The sequence below is a fragment of the Mirounga angustirostris genome, unplaced genomic scaffold (assembly GCF_029215605.1).
Source record: "Mirounga angustirostris isolate CCGP_5_RB_7025 unplaced genomic scaffold, mMirAng1.0.hap1 SCAF_12, whole genome shotgun sequence".
NCBI lineage: Eukaryota > Metazoa > Chordata > Mammalia > Carnivora > Phocidae > Mirounga > Mirounga angustirostris.
The window spans coordinates 54,231,375-54,250,378 of NW_026991720.1; the positions used below are offsets into that span (position 1 = coordinate 54,231,375).

The following is a 19,004-nucleotide window of genomic DNA, read 5'->3' on the forward strand; positions in this document are numbered from 1 at the left end:
AAATAGTATTTAAATTTGGTATAAAAAGCATTTAACAGCATTAAATACTTAATAATATATATTTTTATTTTATTTTTTTAAATTTTTTTAGAAAGCAAACCAAATCACCTTTATTATGTTATGTTAATCACCATACATTACATCATTAGTTTCTGATGTAGTGTTCCATGATTCATTATTTGCGTATAACACCCAGTGCTCCATTCAGTATGTGCCCTCTTTAATACCCATCACCAGGCTAACCCATCCCCCCACCCCCCTCCCCTCTAGAACCCTCAGTTTGTTTCTCAGAGTCCATAGTCTCTCGTGGCTCGTTTCCCCCTCCGATTTCCCCCCTTCATTTTTCCCTTCCTGCTATCTTCTTCTTCTTCTTTTTTTTTTTAAACATATAATGTAATTTGTTTCAGAGGCACAGGTCTGTGATTCAACAGTCTTACACAATTCACAGCACTCACCATACCCTCCCCAATGCCTATCACCCAGCCACCCCATCCCTCCCACCCCCCCACCACTCCAGCAACCCTCAGTTTGTTTCCTGAGATTAAGAATTCCTCATATCAGTGAGGCCATATGATACGTCTTTCTCTGATTGACTTATTTCACTCAGCATAATACCCTCCAGTTCCATCCACGTCGTTGCAAATGGCAAGATTTCATTCAATGCCTAATACTCCATTGTATATATATACACCATATCTTCTTTGTCCATTCATCTGTCGATGGACATCTTGGTTCTTTCCATAGTTTGGCTATTGTGGACATGGCTGCTATAAACATCGGGGTGCACGTACCCCTTCGGATCCCTACATTTATATCTTTGGGGTAAATACCCAGTAGTGCAATTGCTGGGTCATATGGTAGCTCTATTTTCAACTTTTTGAGGAACCTCCATACTGTTTTCCAGAGTGGCTGCACCAGCTTGCATTCCCACCAACAGTGTAAGAGTATAAAAAGCACTTAATAGCATTAAATACTTAATAATATTTAAAAAGAAATTTTTAATTGAGTAGAGTTGACACATGTTATATTAGTTTCAGGTGTACAACATAGTGATTCAACCTTAGTGGTATTAAAAAGTATTGACAACATTAGAGGGTATGAAATTAATGTTTAATTAAGAAATTATATTTGGTTTTTGTGAGTATATGCCAAACTATGTATAATTCCAATAATATCATTTTTCAATGTAAAAACTTCAGGGTTTGCTTTTTCCTAGTAGCCAAAATTCAAACTTTTAACCCTGGAAATCAAATTCAAAACTTAGGACCTGTAGGTTATTGCCTTTTATTATCCAGTGGTGTATCTCAACAAGATTTCAATGTTCTTGCATGGAATTCTCACCTTTGTCTGCTTTACCATTCCCCTAACTCTCCCTGACATCACCTTTCTATATGTCCACACTCACCTTTCCTTCAAAGTCCAGGCCAAATGCTCTTCTCTGTGGACGTACTCTAGTGTAACTCCAACATGACTGTATTAGCATTTTTTTTTTTTCATTTTTAAGGTTTAGTCACTCTTTCCTGTGTAGTACTTTTGCACATACATTAACCCTCCAAGTTAATTTATTGCACTTTTTGGGGGGGCATGGGGACATAGTTCGACTAGTAAAACTAGTTACACTAGTAAAATCTATCCTCACAAAACATATAATCAGTCATTTACGGAGAGAAAAACAGATCTGGGCATGAATTCTGCATTGGCAACTTGCTGGCTGTGTGTATTTGTACAAGGTCCTTAACACCTCCTTGCCTTGCTTTTCTTATTTGAAAAATCAAGGGAAATGCTAGTTAGTATTGCTGAAGATTCAGTGAGACAATTATATAAAGAATACATTGTTAGTCAGAGTGTAGATTATCTGCTATAACATCAAATGCAGTGGTTTAGCTAAAAGGATTGTTTCCCTACCAGGTATCAGTCTTGAGGTAAGCAGCTGATGGCTGAAGGGGAAGCTCTGACAATTTCAGCACGGGGCTTCCTTGGCCAAGACAGCCGCTCCACTTGTTCCAGACAACAAAAAGAGACAAAGAGGAAGTGAGATCCAGGGTTGCACATACTCCCTCCTCTCTCATTTCACTGGCCACATTTAGTCCTCTGATCACATTTAGCTGCAAAGGAATCTGGGTAGTTAAATCTTAGCTGTGTTGCTGTACTGAAACTCGGGTCCTTTTATTGAAGATGGAAGGGAAGAATGGGGCCAAACAGCACTCATAAAAAAAATCACGATTCTGAGCCTGAAAGACTGTAGTCTGAACCCAACTGGGATGAATTCTCAAAAATTCAGTCCTTGGGAGACCTCCTGATAGATTCCATCTGATCTTTCCAGTGCAACTGTTCTAGTTACAGATGTGCTACACATACCTTTTCCTTCAAACTATTAAAATTCCTTAATGACAGGCAATCTGTCCACATGTCCTATTTGACTTTTAACTTGTCCCCTCATCTGCTTACTTTCACCCCTCAGTTAAACAGAGAAAAATCACAACACAAAGGTATTCCATAAATTTCAGTTATTTAAGTATGGCTCTCAAGAATGGGCAATTGAAGTTTATTTGTATCAAGGTAATGGTAGAAGTCTCTGGCTAGTAAAAAAAGCCTGACTTATCTTTTAGCAAATTTTTCAGTTCTCTGTAATTCAGATGTTCTTTCTGCTTCCACTTTTGGGGAGCTCGCAAAAGGGAAGAGAGAAATTTGGATGACCCCACGTCTTTATCATTGGCTCTACAACTTCCTAGAAGTAGTAGCTTTTTGGAATTATGTAATGTCCTCTACCAATGACAATGTATGGATGATATTACATTTCCTTGTATGAAAATGTGCTATTTTCTGGCAGCTCTGAGGGTCATGTAACACAAATGGTAAACAAAGAAGCATTCTGTGTATTCTTAGGTCTTTACATTTTTATTTTAAAACATAAAATTTCATACTGATTAATACCTACTTTTAAACAGAATGATGCATTAATTAAATGCCTTGTCATAACTATTATAAGCTCTGTTAGAAAAATAAACATCTCACAACAAACTACAGTGTCAGCTCTTTAATAAATACATAAAACAGAAGTTAGTAGTCAATCAGAATTACATGAACATGTTCATAGTATAGTTTCTGAAATTATCTTATTCCCCAATTTTCCATGTCATTTAAGGCAATTTAACTATGTATAATTCAAAGCCAGAAATAATAAGAAACTTGTTTAATGAGAATTTCTTTGTTTCATAAGAGCTATTTTAAATTCAAATATTTTAATTTAAAAATACACTCTATATTAATTTTATTTTTTACAAAAACAGGACTTGTTAAATGAAACAAATAAGGTTATATTACTGATAATTTAAAAACATTTCTAAATTATTTTTGCAGATGTTTAAAAAACTTAAGTAGCTGATAAATGTAAAATAGTTTTAAAGTTATGTTAAATATACACAAAATGAATTTCTATATTATGTGCAAATTTATATTTTCTTATAATTTAGAATTAAAATATTTCATATCCAACATTCTTAATAAAATTTATGTACCATGAATTTTGTCATTATGGGGAATTCTTATCAAAATCACATTTATTTGTGGTACAGTGTAAAGTTAGTAAATGTTCTTTACACAAATCACACATTTTCCATCCTTGATAACTGCAGTTTTTTGTTTTGTTTTTTAATATTGTTGGATTAAATAATTTTAACTGAAATACGTCATAGAGGTTGGAAATCTGATTAATACAGTTAGCTTACAAAGGTAGATTTTATGCAGGGAAGTTTGCCAGGTAGATAAAAGAGTAGTGTTATTACTCTCAGGTATTTCATTAACAGCTGCCCAGATAGCTGAACAATTGTTTCATATAATTCAAATAACTTAAATATGCAGTTTTATGACAGTCATTATATGGGTTTGAAGGTAAATTCATCAAAGCCAAAGAAAAAAATCAAACAAAAGGGCAGAAATGAGAAAGAAGTATAAAAAAAATGAGAGGGCTTGAAGGGAAAGTTTTTTTCCCTACAGTACTGATTGCTTGTATCATATTTTTCATCTGTCATTGACATAAGACATACAAGATGCTACAATATCTAATTGTGATGGTTTCATATATTTTTCCAGTTAATTCTGTTTAAAAGTGAGATGATCATATGAAAGTATTCTTTAGAAAGGAATAGAAAGATTAAAAATCTGTTAGCAAAACTGGGAGAAACCCACCCATTCTTGTCAGTTAAGTTAGGTTTGCTGAAATCGTAGCCACTAGCACAAAGTATACATAGGAAGATGAAGAACTTTTATAACCTAAAGGTCTGCAGGATCTGAGCTCATAATCAGACAGGCTCCATGATGAGTTGTATGTGATTCAGTTATACTGAAAATTGGCCTCACATGTTATCATAAACGGGTTCTCAAATATTTTTAAGAAAAGGAATGTTCCTATCCCCGTGAACATTTAAAGGTGAATTAGTGTAATACTTATTCAAGTACAACTTCAAACACTGCATCTAAGATGCCAGTGATTGCAAGATATATCACAATTTTAGAAATGTGAAATTGAAAAGCAGATATCTTAGAATCAATGAAATATGAATATGAATAATCAGTTATCCATAATAAAATTGCCACACAGTAATTATAAAAGAAAAAGGAAATGATCTGAAAGAATGCTAGTTCTATACTTCTCTGAAAATATATCTCAGTTTGCATTGTATGAAATGGAGTTCTTAAGGTCAATATAAATAAGGATAGTTGTAAATTAAATATTGAGTATATAAAACAATACAATATGCACATGATTGAACTCCCAAATAGCTATATTTCACTCAATACTTTTACTAAAGATACAGATCTCAAACCCTTTAGACCTGAGAAGCTCAAATGGCTGTGACAATTTTTAATTCTTAGTTTTTAATGTGTATGTCTTGGTTCAGTTACATGATAAATTTTGAAATCATTAAGAGATGTTTGGAAATGGAGAACTTCATTATACCATTACATTGAGTTCTTTTTCACAATAAGCCTTATTGAGCTCAGAGTTTTAGGGCAATCTGAGGAAACGTGAGTAGGAAAACCAGGAGTAAGTAAGGAAGGAAAAGCCATTGAGTCTAATTTACTATATACCATGTAACCAGAAGGAATATAATTCTATGGAGAAAAATTTTTATAGTTCATCATAATCATATTTCAGTGTCTCATGGATATCTGTTGTCATACATAAGAATATTTTCAGTGGGATTATTTTAAAGGGATAATGTTTTTTAAAAATTTGGAATTTTTCCTTTTGTGAAGTGTTGTATTTGATGCATCTACCAATTTTCAGTTTTGAAAAATCTGCCTCCAAAGAAATCTACTCTGTTAACCTTAGATTTTTGTATCCTTATAAACTAAAGCTATATTGAACATTCAGTACATAATCAGATTTTTAAGTGAATTTTTGAGTCTTGCAGAGAATGTCTATGATTTCATACATGTTAATAAGTTTCCAAAGAAGATACCAAATGTTTGTAAATCCATGTACCCTGTGGTGTAAAGATGTTCCCAGAGAAGCAGAATGCATACAGTTATCTTGTAGTGTGTATATGGCACATTTCTAAATCATTACATACTTTAGAGCACAAAATGCTATCGTACCAAAAGTGTTGTTCAAGTTCTGTGTTAACTACTTAACATTTCATTATTTGTTTAATATCATGAATCTCAAAAGGCTCCTGTGGTCATGTTAATTGAAAATAGGCTCTATTTACAGAAATTATTTAAACTAAGAATAAGAATACCCTGTTTTCCCTTACCTTTTAATTAATTCTAACTAGTCAAATATTAATTCTCTTCTCATAAGCCACTTTACAGGAAAATATCCATTATTCAAGTAAAATATAAGCTCTAAAATCTTTAAGAATCAGGTCTTTAAGTAAAAAAAGAAAGCACAAGACATCACAAGCATAACTACAGTCATCATCAAGCATGGAAGTGCCTATCAGGAAGTTTGTCTTTTCCTATAACAGCCTTGGTCCATTATATTAGTGCAAACTAATGAGAGCATAAAAATATAAACCCTTGATTTTTAAGGGTTTCATTTTATTATGCTCCTTTGGATAATTCATTCCACGTGGAGATTAGCTTACGAACATTATAATGTTCATTTTTTAAATTGTCAGCATTTTAATGAATGGATGTTTTCCACTTTTTCCTTTTGGAGAGCTATCAGGTATCCAATTTTTCTTTTTAAAATGGATACTGTGTGTGACAGGCAGCCTGCAAAGTATGATCTTTATGTTATCCTTAGTGATCAAAGGTGTCTTACACAAGTGAGTCACAGTACTGAATTATGTCAGTGTCCCCAATCTCATTAGTGGAAGGAAATACAGTTCAACTTAGCGTCATAATTGCTTGGCTGTAGGGGACAAGTTAATGGAGCTGCTGTGCTTGTTTGCTCCAGAACAACTTATTATATGTTTTAAAATCCTCTTTGGGGTAAAATATGGGGTGGGAGTTTGTCTTCATTAAAATGCAAATATCTGGCCTTTCTTCAAGTGCTGGAAGACAAATTTGGGAAGTTAATTATAAGAAAACATTTTAAACAAATTACTTTGTTTTCATAGGCAAAGCTCTGTACTACACAAAGGGCTATTGGACTTATAGCCAACAAAATCAGACTGAATAGGTCTGTAGGGATATGGTAATTGTGAAGAAGTTTCCATGGGGGAAGATAAAAGCTCATGGCCTCTGTATCAAGCTCTCAGGCTGAGCACTGCACAACTCACAGGCTGTGGTGTGAATGGATTTCCCTGTAGTTAGGCCATGCAGCATTCTCTTAGAAGCTGATTAGCAGGAAAGAATGGAAGCCAGTCATGGAATTCAGTTTGAGTTACTCTTTTCTGCTTTGCTTTGAAATTTTCTCATGTCATACTCAAGACTCCAGTATATCACATTCAAAAATACTTCCAATCAAATATTTTAAAGAATCAAGAGGTAGCATGATATGGTGCAATGAACACTACCTGGCAATAAGAAGACAGAAGTTCTCTTCAAATGCTGCCACTTAATCACTTGGGCGTTTTTTAAGATATCATTTAAACTTTCTGAGCCTCAGTTCCCTGACTAAGTAAAAGGATGAATTAGCTTATTTCTAAGATATTGTCTATCCTCCTCCACATGTATATTTTTAAATTCTGGTGAGTACGGTTGAGGTGATTCAGGGAAAGAACTCTTTATGCTGCACTGAGGGGTGAAAATAATATAGCATAATATAGCTTTTAATTAGAAAAATGCTAATGTCTACTTGGAGTAAATATCTGAGAGAACTCACTAAAAAATGTGGCACTTTGAGGCAGAGTTTCTAAACACCTTGTGATCTTCAACCTGATGATTAGACAAATGAAATGGCGAAGCATCCAGTTTATCAGGTAAGAAGATATGTAAGACTCCACATCTGCACACAACGAAGCTGTTCGATTTTGATGTTACTTTACAGTGTCCCTTATTAAACATTCAGCTTTTAAAATCAGTATTCTAATAAAGTGACATTGTATTATTAGGTTTTTATAGCAGTAGTAACTTAGCACTTATTTAATCCAGTCATCTGTGACATATATAAACTTATCCTGTAAGAAAGAAAAAATATAAAGGCAAAGAGAGAATGGTGAAATCAGTATCTTGTAAGAAGCAGAAAACAAACACATGCATAACACTACACAGTTTCAAAAGCAATATCCCTCAAAATTAAGGTTTTGTCTATTAACCTCTTGAATAAGTGAAACACTAACCATTTATCCATCTAGATGTTCTTGTCTATTCACTGCCAATTGTTGAAGTGCTTGGCAACAGTAGCATAACTGCCTTTTATTTTTTTCATCCACACGTTTGGTGCAGGGATTACTGTACCCTTGTAGTGACACAGCATTGTCTCTCTCTGGGAAGCATAGGAATGGCAGGTACCTGTAAAGTGTAATCAGTGCTCTTCAGATGATCTACATTCTATGCTGATCTAAATAAGTTATATATTACAGTAAAGTGCTACAATGACACTAGTCTCAAACAGTAGTAAGACACATTTTTCTCTGAAAAATTCAGCAGCGGTGTGAGTCACATGATGATGAGGATGTTTGTCAGTCTTCATTCAAGTGGACAACCAGCAACCGGCATGATCTAGAACAGTTTGTCTCCTCCTGTGACTTCTAAAATTATATATTTTTAGGAGCAAATATTAAAAATCCAGTTTCCCATAAAGTACTTTTTATCTTTTTAGAAGTTGCACCTGAAAGTTTCATGAGCATTTAATTTGCTGATATCCATTTTTATTTCTTCAGGCTTCTCACGTCGGTAGGTTACTGCTCTTGTGCAAACACTTTGCAGAATCAACTTGTCCTTGATGGAGAAAAAATATCATTACTTAACAGTCTAAATATTGGAAGTAGACAATGACATACTGATAGTAATTCTTTTTTAGAATTCACTGACCTTTTTTGTGGCCGACACCCTGTAATCTGCCGAGGACTTAATTTTATTACTATTCCATTGTAGTATCACCTGTCTAATGATAAGGACTTTAAGCAACCCAATCAAGAATGTAACTATGAAGATGATGAAAAATATTCTTAAATAGCTTGGGCTAGAGAAACATTCTGTAATAAAGCAAACAAATAAATGGATTAAAAACTGGAATGAGTAAATCAAAGGATTCTAACAAGCAAACAATGTTCTCCATCTCAATTAATAGGACCAGAGATATTTGCAAATCTACATTTTCAAAACAGAAGAATGTCATTACTACTGATTCAAAAAGTAACTGTAATTTTTATTAAACATTTATTATTAAAATATTTCCAAGAGAAAGCCCTGTTTTGGAGAATAGCCACAATTAAAGTATTCAAAAATATTATTTCTTTGCAACTTGATTCTTTAATTGTATTAGCTGGAGTGTGCCCAAATTCCTTAACAAAATAAAATTTTACCTGTGACAGAAAGGAGCAGTTTTTGTGGTGTGCATTGTTGATCACTAAGTGGAAAATGGGATTTAAAAATTATTTAACAGCTCTGTGTATCAGCATATGTTTCTCTTGTTATGCTTGCTCTTCATTCATTGCACAGCAGTAATGGAAAATAAAGTAAACAACTGCAGAAGCTAAAATCAGTACTATTCTAGTAGATGAATAAGTATTTCCTTTGAAAGGGTAGTGTAAATTTCCATTAATATTACATGTAGCCTCTCCAGGGAATAAGAGTGTCCAGCTCAGGACAATATGCAAATCTCTTTTCCTCAATTTTTATTAATTTAGTTTTTACTTGTCAACCAAATCTGTCATATTTTGCTTCTAAAAATTCCACTGTATATTTTTTTTCAAGGACAAATAATTACTCGCTGGAAAAGGAAAATGCTGCATTAAGAGGAGGAGCATACAAGGTCTCTGTTTTAACACCAGACTTTTGGCAAACCCTGGCTGGAAAGTCTACAGGCTCTGTGGATGCCAGAAGTATTATCCTAATCTAAGAGGAACATTGCACAATAATGCCAGTATTCCACAGAATTCACTAGCTGCCCCAGATACACAAAATTACCTCCTGGCTTAAAGAGGCATGTGTTTTCTGCCCATTCTCCAGACTTTGGGGACTTCACTTAAATGCCCGAAGGTCTCCCTGAGAGGTCCTTTTGGGAGGGGGACCTGCCAAGATTTAGAAGAGCAGTCACCTAAATGTGGGTAATTTGTTTCTGAATTCGCAGGGATGACCAAGCATGCTTTTGAATAAGCCAAGAACTCAGAAATGAGGCAAGGGCTCCTCTCCAAGTGGGAACATTTTAAGCCCAGTTTTCTTTGGTCAGTGATAAGGTTTCTTGAAAGAAAGGCTAAAGAGAGTCCAAAGGACTACTAATTGGAATAGAAAGACCAAAAGCAAGCACAAGTCTCCTGTTGTTACTGGTCTCTCACACAGAGAGAATCCAAGATACTTTATTCAAAGGTGGTGTCCTTGGAGTCTTCCACAGTGACCTTCAGGTTTGTGACAAGCATGCCTTTCATCCTGACAGACTGTCATTTCCCTTGGCTGACTTAGAACTAGTCAATCAGCTAAAGCAGATCCTTAAAGGGGACACGTGGCTTAATCCCACTTATTGGCTTCTTGCCTAGGAGGAGCTTAGCCAGAAGACTGGAACAACACCCTTTAAGTGTGATTGAGTGGACAGATAATAGAGGTGGCTAACAAATGCTCTTTCTCTCTCCTTCCACCATAGTTGTGAAGGGGAGGGGAGCCCCCTAGCTACCAATAAATTTTACAAATATTTCTAATGGGTTAGGATAGAGGACATCTTCAGGCTCAAATCTGCATGCATTTTAGAATGTCATTTTGGATAGACAAACATTTAGCCCTGGCCATGGCTCTCATCTTAGTCTAGGTCAAGCAAGGGCTTTTCCTAAGGAGCTTTAAGGGAATACTTTTTGTAACCACACTTAGGTCAGAGTAGGTTTGTTTACTTAACATAATAAATGACATGTTGACAGAAAGGGCTCTATTTATTAGAAAAGGCACTTGGCTTTCTGGAGTGATTGCTGCAGCCCCAGCTGGCAGCACATGGGCTCTTTTCAAAGCCAAATTCATTATGGGCTAAGATCAGTGTGGATGCAAGGGAATAAGGAAACAAAACTGGAGACAGTTTATTCTTCTGTGCAGTCTAAGAGTTGGAATTATCTTTACAGGTTTGAGGAGAGACTAGAAATAATAGTAGCAGTAGAAATGTTTTCAAAGAAGACATAATTTCAAACTTAATTTCTAATTCATGTGTACTTTAACCTTAACACCTGAGCAAAGTGGCGTACTGGCTTTTGGCTTCTAATGAGTTTTTGTCTTAAAATTGTCTTTGAACACAGCTTTTACATGTTTCTCCCATTTGCGTGTCATCTTTTAATTCACGTATTTCTTTCATATTCACTGGCTCATTTAATCTCCTACAGCTCCTTGAGTTTGGTATTATTATCTCTATTACAGATGAAGAAACTGAGGCTCAGGGAAATTTTGTAAGAGGGCTGGTATTTCTTATCTATTAGTGTCAAGGGACATGCATTAAGCCAAGGTGTTCAGACTAAAAGTTTCATGCCTTTTCCATCATGCCGCCTTTATAATCATTCACCCCTAAATTGTATTTACATCAGAATGAAAAAATACCAGAAAGGAATGGCTCTTTTTAAGTTACATATTTTGCAAAAGCAGATCAATGCTACTTAGGATTTTTGGCTTCACCTGAAACATAAAAGTGAATTTTGGTTTTACATGAGGAACGTTGTAGCTGGAAGCAAGTCTGGGTTATGAAAGATAAGTATGGCTCCATAGTTTATCTGTAAGGGTGAAATGGACTCTACGTAGGAAATTTCCACTCTTGGCTCACTGAGGCCTCTGTAGTAATTCTGCCTGGTGTACTGCCACAGTGGGGCACAGCATGAGAATTTAGCTGGCTAATTGGCTGGGAGATGTAACAATTCAGCCAAACCATGGCCAATATACTCAGCTGCTTGTTATAGAGTACCACCTCTGGAAGACTGAGAACACTGAAGCAGTTAGTCCTTTCTTTAGGATGATTGATTATGCGCCCTTTAGGGGAATGTGATACTCTTCAGTGCTTTTTAAGCTTTGATTTACCTGATGTTTGGTCCATATAATGCTGTTCCATGAGAGCACATGAGGTTTTACAACGATCAAGTATAGCTTGAGACAGGTTATAAGGGTGAAGGCATTGCACACAATTCCTGAAAGGATGAAAAGAAATGAAACATTTAACCTTTGAAAAGGTTGTAGCCCACAGTATTTTCTGCAAGAAATAAAATATCAAAATAGAGTAGTGCTGCTTTAGGACAGCCACCTTGTAAAACTGGGAAAGAAAGCCATGACGTTTATTTGTAATACTGGCTGAATTTACATGGCAAAATTATATTCTAACCACTAAAAATATTTTAATAATGTATAAAATCAAAATAATGAATTTTCTTGATTGAGAAGAAAATAGGAAACGCATAAGATGCTTTCATCACAAATAAAACTCATAAAAATATTTTAGAGGATAAATGTTATACTATAGAAAAGTTTAGCAATGAATACACAGTTCAAGTTTCAGTTGGGTTTGTTAGAAATAACTCCAACGTTATGTTTAAGTACTGCATTTCCAAGACAGTTACATAAATTGCTATATATAATTTTAAAATTTTTACTTGAGCCACCAATCTGAGAAAGTAAATGTCTTAAAAATTTTGAATAAGACAAATTGGAAGGCACAGTAATATGTAGAGTAGTGATCTCTGAGCAGGCTCAAACTGTTCCTGGGAAATTAGTTACTGACAAAAAACAACGCCACCTTCATTTAACATATCACCTCTTACTCATCCACCGCTTATTTCTAGAGGTGCTTCAGGGCCACTGTCATTCTTTATTTTTAAAATAATTTAAATAAATAAATAAATAAATAAATAAATAAATAAAATAAAATAAACCCCATAATAATAGCTAACATTTATTCTAGGATTATTATGCACCAAGTAAGTACAAAGGTTGGGTTGTTTTTGTTTTACATGAATCATCTAACTTAATTCTGTCACAGAACTATATCAGGTATTATTATTATAATCCTCATTATTATTTTAATCATCCTGTTGCACACCTTAAGCCTTGTGTAAACAAGGTTCTATGTTAGTTGTATCTCAATAAAGCTGGGGAAAAAACAATAAACACTGAATATTATTCTTTAAAACCACAAAACTATTTCATGGAACACTACATCAAAAACTAATGATGTATGGTGATTAACATAACATCATAATAATAAAACAATGTGATGGTCCAAAAAAACAAACCTATTTCAAACAAGCTAAGGGAGTGAATGCCTAGATCAATTCTGATGTTTTCACAGCTATCTAGTGGCCAAGAGTTCAAATCTAAGTTTTCTAATTCCTAAATTCCCCATTCGGTTCTTTTTTTAGCATGACGGTAACAGTTTACCTGGTAGAGAAGATCCAGCAACATCTAAGATTAAGGAAGGCAAAATGGAAAAAGGACGAGCCCAGCACTGCTGAAGGACTGCTGTATGTATGTTTGGAGGTAGAGAACACGTACCAGTTTTCGCTGCAGGCTGTGTGACACGTGGGGCAGTGTTCACAGAAGCGGCCGATGCTCCTGGGATCCGTGCATTCACACCTGCCGCATACACACGTACCTCTTCCACTGCACACTTGGCCCTTCGGACTGACGCAGTGCTGGGCTGAGGCTGACGGGCACTGACAGCGATCCCCTTCCCAGCCACTGAAGCACTGGCATCTGCCCGCTTCACACTCTCCATGCCCTGCAACAGACACTCCAGGACCTAAGTTACTGGGGCCGCTGACTCTGTGACGTGTTTCCAGACCTGAATTCCCCTCCCCCACCCGTGGAAACAACCGACCGGCCAGTGAGTGGGAACAGCGTCCTTTTCTATTCGCCCGCAAGAACAATGCTAGGGTTTAGGAGGGCCTATTTTCAAAGCTGTTCGGTTGTAGGGACTCTCCTGAGGCTGGACGTTGTGCCCACGGTTGGGACATCCGCTCTGCTGCTCCGGCTGCCTGGCCACTTGAAGGTCACTGGCCGTTCCGGTTTGAATGAAAAACACACAAATATAAAAAAGCCTCAAAGGCGGAAGTAATGTTAATTGTCTGTTTTAAGATCTGAAAAACAGGGGTATTTGCTTAATAGCTTCCATAATTTATTCTCGTGGTCTCTCGTTATTGCTAAGGGCCTGGGATAATTTGGGTCTGTGAGGCAAACCCTTCTAGTCCTTCAGGGCTGCTAGATCTCTGGGCAAGTTGAACTAATCCCTTCCCAGCTTCAGGACATTAACAGGTTAGAAGGGCACGTCCTACAGTGTGCTGTGAGCTGTTATTAGGTCATAAATGAGAGAAAGCAAGTGGGGTATGTGTGTAAGTGTGTGTGTGTGTGTAAATGTACACTTGTGTGTTGGGCTTGGGGGCAGGCAGACAAATGAGTTGAGGGGAAACACTGGTCATATGTACTTAAATGGATTTTAGACTGCAGGAGGCATCTAAAATTTAATATGCTTATGTGAATTTGAAATCTTCAAGAGCGATTATGTATTACAGGGTTACATAGTGTTTCTCAAGCTTATGTGGCCACAGACTTTTCCTTCCTTCTTCCTTCTCTTGCTTCCTGGCTTCCTCCCTCTCTCCTTCCCTCTCTCCCTTTATGGAGGAGCACCTCACAGGGTTACTGTTCCATAGAAGCTACTATTGGATCAACTCAATTGCTAAATGTAAAACTAATGAGATCCAGGCCAAACAAATGCCTGCCAGACCGGGTTCCCTATACGCAAGCTGCACACCTAATCCTAGCCAGCTGACCTGTGAACATGTGTTTTTATTCTCAAAGGAGACTAGTGAAGAAAATATTGTCAGCCTACAGTTTGCACTATAATTTATACACAAATAATTCAAAGCAGATTCTCAACCACCTGTGGGCCAGCAGTATAGTCATATAGAAGGGCGAGTACCTTGGTTTTTGATATTTAACTATAAATAGAGACCGGGATTCTCAATGTATTTCAAGCTTCTTTGAGAGATCAAAAGCTGTGGGATATCAGAATTCTTCCTCTTTCCTGTTCCAAATAGGATTAGCTCTAAAAATTAGAAGGTAATTGCTAGTTTGTTCTTAAGTCATCTATAATCCATTCTACCAATGATACCAGGTACAGCAGAATAAATGTTTGGCATATAAAATGGTTTGTCTATAACAGAATAAAAAGGCAATTTTCCATTGCATATTTATGTGATATAGGGCAAATTTCTAGTTTATACAAGAATAGAAAATTTGTATAGGTTTGTTACTTTCCATATGGTTATGGCAGTGAAATATTTCAGTTCATCGGTAATCTAATTAATATTTGCTTACCAAAATGCAAACATTAAAAAGCTGTTTTAACAATAAGTGGATTTAGCACAATGTCACAGAAAAATTAATTCATTTAAAAACAATATTTTGGATTAAATTTCAAATGTTGCACAGATTTTCTAGAATCTAACCTCTAGGTGGCAGTAAACTGAATTAGCCAAAAAGTACTTTTGATATTTTTGTTTTAAATTATTTCATTTTTAAACGTTGTCTGCGTGTGGCCTCTGGTACTAATCTTCTAGATTACTTTTGAAACCAGCATTTTCTTGGAGAATGCTGTCCTTTGATAATTTCGTTGCTGGCGTTGTTCCAAAAATACACTGAAAAGGTTTAAGTTATTACAAATTTATAATACCATCTATAATAGTGCATTAAGAATTTTCCAGTGAATGGAAACTATGTTTTTATAGCTCACTGTCCTCTGAGCAAGCTGGAGGGAGTGACCACTTATGAGAATGAATCAGGTCTTTCTAGAAGAATACTCTGATTATAGAAAACCTGCCAGACATCATCAGTAATTTCCTTTTCTGGGTATATAGATCAAGGCATACTTGAGAATAGCACTTAATTTTTGGTTTTTATTTTGAAGTACTTCCTGTACAAAATAATTTAAAATATAAACAGCAGAATCATGTGCCATAAATCTGTTGCCATGCCCTAATTTCCTAGACTTTGAACCTTTGAATATTAAGTTCAGATTCAGGATTGGTAATTATAAAGATGTGATTTAAAGATACTTTAATATATATGCCAGTTTAACAGTAACTAGTAAAAACTGCATGTATATATTTATTTAAACCTACCAGCACACAGATTTCCATGGTGATATGGACAAGAGAAGTCATCCTTTTCACAGTATTTACCATACACTTTTCCAAGCTTAATTTTGTGACACAGACATTTCCCACAAACACAAACTCCTCGACCACTGCAAATAGGTTGATCCTTGTGTGACTTGCAACTCTCAGAAGGAAACTGATCTTCATCAAAATGACATTTATTCTCATTACACTGGAAACACTTGGCATCTAGAAAAACTTCATCGACACACTTTCGTTTAGGTGCTCTCCCATCATCACACTGACAGCTGCAGTTTCTGTGTATATGAATTTTAGTGGTTTCATTGAAACCAATAGGTTTGATTATTGCATAGCTCTTTCCTCCTGTGACGTCACACTTTTTCATTGTAACTGTTACATTGAAAAGAACCTAAATGGGGGGAGGGAAAGAAAATATATTTATATGTCCTGATTATTTTTATCATCACTATTATATCTGTTAATGATATTCTGAATCAATAATGTACCATCTTATAGAAATTTATAATACTTCGTAAATTACACGTGCAGTCTTTCATAGGTAGATGTAACACCCCTTTTTAATTTAATTTATTTCCTAATTAATGAACTAGAGAGTTAAAGGAAGCAAAGACTGCTGCTTGTCTATATTGTACCATTAAATGGATATGGGTTCAAGCCTATTTGAAATGTCCTCCATTGATTTCTTAGCAAACTTGAGAGAGAATAGATCATCTTCTGAAATAAGTCCTAAAATGTGGAGTTATTGAGTATTTCGCACAAGGGAGAGATCAAATAAACTAAAATAAAGGACTATTGCTCTCCTGGTTTAAAACCATGAGATGGGATGTTCAGATGAACAATTCTTATTTTTGTTCCTATTTCCTAGGGGCCCAAGTAAAGTTTCAGCGTTCAATTTTAGTTTATACATGGTATTAATGAAGGAAAACATGAAGCTTTCTCTGATGTTACTTAAGGGAAAAAGATTTAGGACTCTTTCAGATCTTTTTTTTAAAGATTTTATTTATTTGACAGAGAGAGACACAGCAAGAGAGGAAACACAAGCAGGGAGGAGAGTGGGAGAGGGAGAAGCAGGCTTCCCGCTGAGCAGGGAGCCTGATGCAGGGCTTGATCCCAGGACCCTGGGATCATGACCCGAGCCAAAGGCAGATGCCCAAAGACTGAGCCACCCAGGTGCCCCAGACTCTTTCAGATCTTAAGATCTCAATACAAGGTCATACATTTGTCTCAGGAGATGTGAGCCCACAACTAAAGATCTGGGTTGGCAGGAGTTTATTTCCCTTGTGAAAGGACAGATCCTGCCAAGTTTTACCTTTTTCTCTATTTTTTTTTCTTTTTGCAGGACATTATTGGTTTAATGTGTCTTTTGTATTTGTTAGCCTACCTTATGATCTTCAGGTACGTTGGCAAATAAGATTGTAGGATTTTTCCATTTTAGACTGAGATCCATTAAAACTTAAAAATAATTTGTGGTAGCCTTTTTTGTTGGGATGGATATCTATCTATCTTTCTATCTATATCTATCTATATATACATATATATATATATGTATATATATATCTCCAGTCTGACCAAAAGGCCTAGCACAAATACACACGCACATGCACACACACACACACTCACACACACAAGATATGAAAAATCTAACTTTAGGCTTATATATTACATATATGCATCAGAAATTAGAATAGCTTCACAGTATTAAAATTAATGCAGTTGGTTTTTTGTCTTTAAGAATGTTAAGGATTGGAGCGCCTGGGTGGCTCATTCGTTAAGCATCCGCCTTCAGCTCAGGTCATGATCCCAGGGTCCTGGGATCGAGCCCCACATCGGGCTCCCTGCTCTGCGGGAAGCCTGCTTCTCCCTCTCCCACTCCCCCTGCTTGTGTTCCCTCTCTTGCTGTGTCTCTCTCTGTCAAATAAATGAATAAAATCTTTAAGAAAAAAAAAGAATGTTAAGGATTAACAGATATGTAGGATAATGTGGTCATTGCCAATATTAACAGAGCAAAACTTGGGGTTTATATAATTAAGAGGTCACATGACTCTTCCTGAAAGTCGAACTGTTTATACTACTTAGTTGAAAGTGAGGGGGGAAAAGGGATTATAGACAAAGGAGAAAAAATAAAAAAGGTAAGTAAGGAAAACCATTCTGCCAAAATTGATTTTGAAAGAACTTACTAAGAGGCTAACCCTTTCGCAAAAACTTTCCCTAGCACAAAGTTTATCTGTAATGGAAATCAAATATATATATTTTATAAACTGGTATGTAATGTCTTGGGAACAAAATCCATGAAGTGATTATGCAAGGACCTACAGAATTCGATACTAGCAATAATTGATTTCAAATAGACAGCTCGTGAGAGCAACTATACTACCCGCAGGTTCTAAACTTTCCAAGGGGGAAGAATACAGCATAGAACTTTAGAGGTGAAAAGAAGAGGGATTAGAAATCTTCTAGTCTGAACAGATCATTTAAAAATGAGGCAACTGATGCCTCAAAAGGTAAATGGCTCACTGAAAATCACTGCATCTAATAAGAATTCCCTTTAAAAGCATATTTCTGTGTGTTTACTCTCTATTGTGCCGATACCAGGAGAATCCCTATCTCTCCTTGTCCTATTTCCTAACACTGCAATAATTTGGGCCCCTTTTTCCCCACATTTTATCCCCTTTTAGTTAAATGACACTTCTTTTTTATTGTTTTTAATAAAATCTCCTACCTCTTCCTAGATCATCATGAGTGTATTGGGACAATAATAACACAGTGAAAGATTTTAGAATTCTTAGCCTTTATCAACTGCTCCATCACTCGCATTCTTTTCTGTGGCTTATTACCGTTGATTTCAAATTTATTCTGAGAATTTTCAGATTTGAAACCAAAAAGGCATCATCATCAACAAGACACTGCTTGTTTGAAGAGATGTGCTTTACTGATATACAGTGGCTATGACCCCTAAGTTTAAAGTTATTATTATTATTATTTTTAAAAATTTTATTTATTTATTTGAGAGAGAGAGAGAGAGAGACAGCGAGAGAGGGAACACAAGCGGGGGGAGTGGGAGAGGGAGAAGCAGGCTTCCTGCTAAGCAGGGAGCCCGATGCGGGGCTCGATCCCAAGACTCTGGGATCATGACCTGAGCCAAAGGCAGCCGCTTAACCGACTGAGCCACCCAGGCGCCCCTGAAGTTATTATTATTAAATAAGTGTTTAAAATAGTATGTATTTATTTAACTTGAGAGTTTGAGAGAACAGTCAGTGGAGTTAAAACAAATAGGAACTTTGGAAAGAGATAATAAAAATTACT

General features: G+C 35.9%; 1 protein-coding gene across 2 annotated transcripts in view; it reads right to left on the bottom strand.

Moving 5' to 3' along the window:
- Nucleotides 1-2,887: 2,887 nt before the first annotated feature.
- The window catches only part of ITGB8 (integrin subunit beta 8), a 78,746-nt gene continuing 62,629 nt past the window's right edge, over nucleotides 2,888-19,004 (bottom strand). For both annotated transcript variants that reach the window (XM_045864594.3, XM_064575183.1), the window contains exons 10-14: nucleotides 15,684-16,089; nucleotides 13,060-13,285; nucleotides 11,596-11,702; nucleotides 8,428-8,591; nucleotides 2,888-8,334 (exon numbers count right to left, since the gene is read on the bottom strand). In XM_045864594.3, coding sequence (XP_045720550.1) covers nucleotides 8,212-8,334; nucleotides 8,428-8,591; nucleotides 11,596-11,702; nucleotides 13,060-13,285; nucleotides 15,684-16,089 — 1,026 coding nt within the window. In that variant the 3' untranslated portion in view covers nucleotides 2,888-8,211. The remainder of the gene's footprint in view (nucleotides 8,335-8,427; nucleotides 8,592-11,595; nucleotides 11,703-13,059; nucleotides 13,286-15,683; nucleotides 16,090-19,004) is intronic.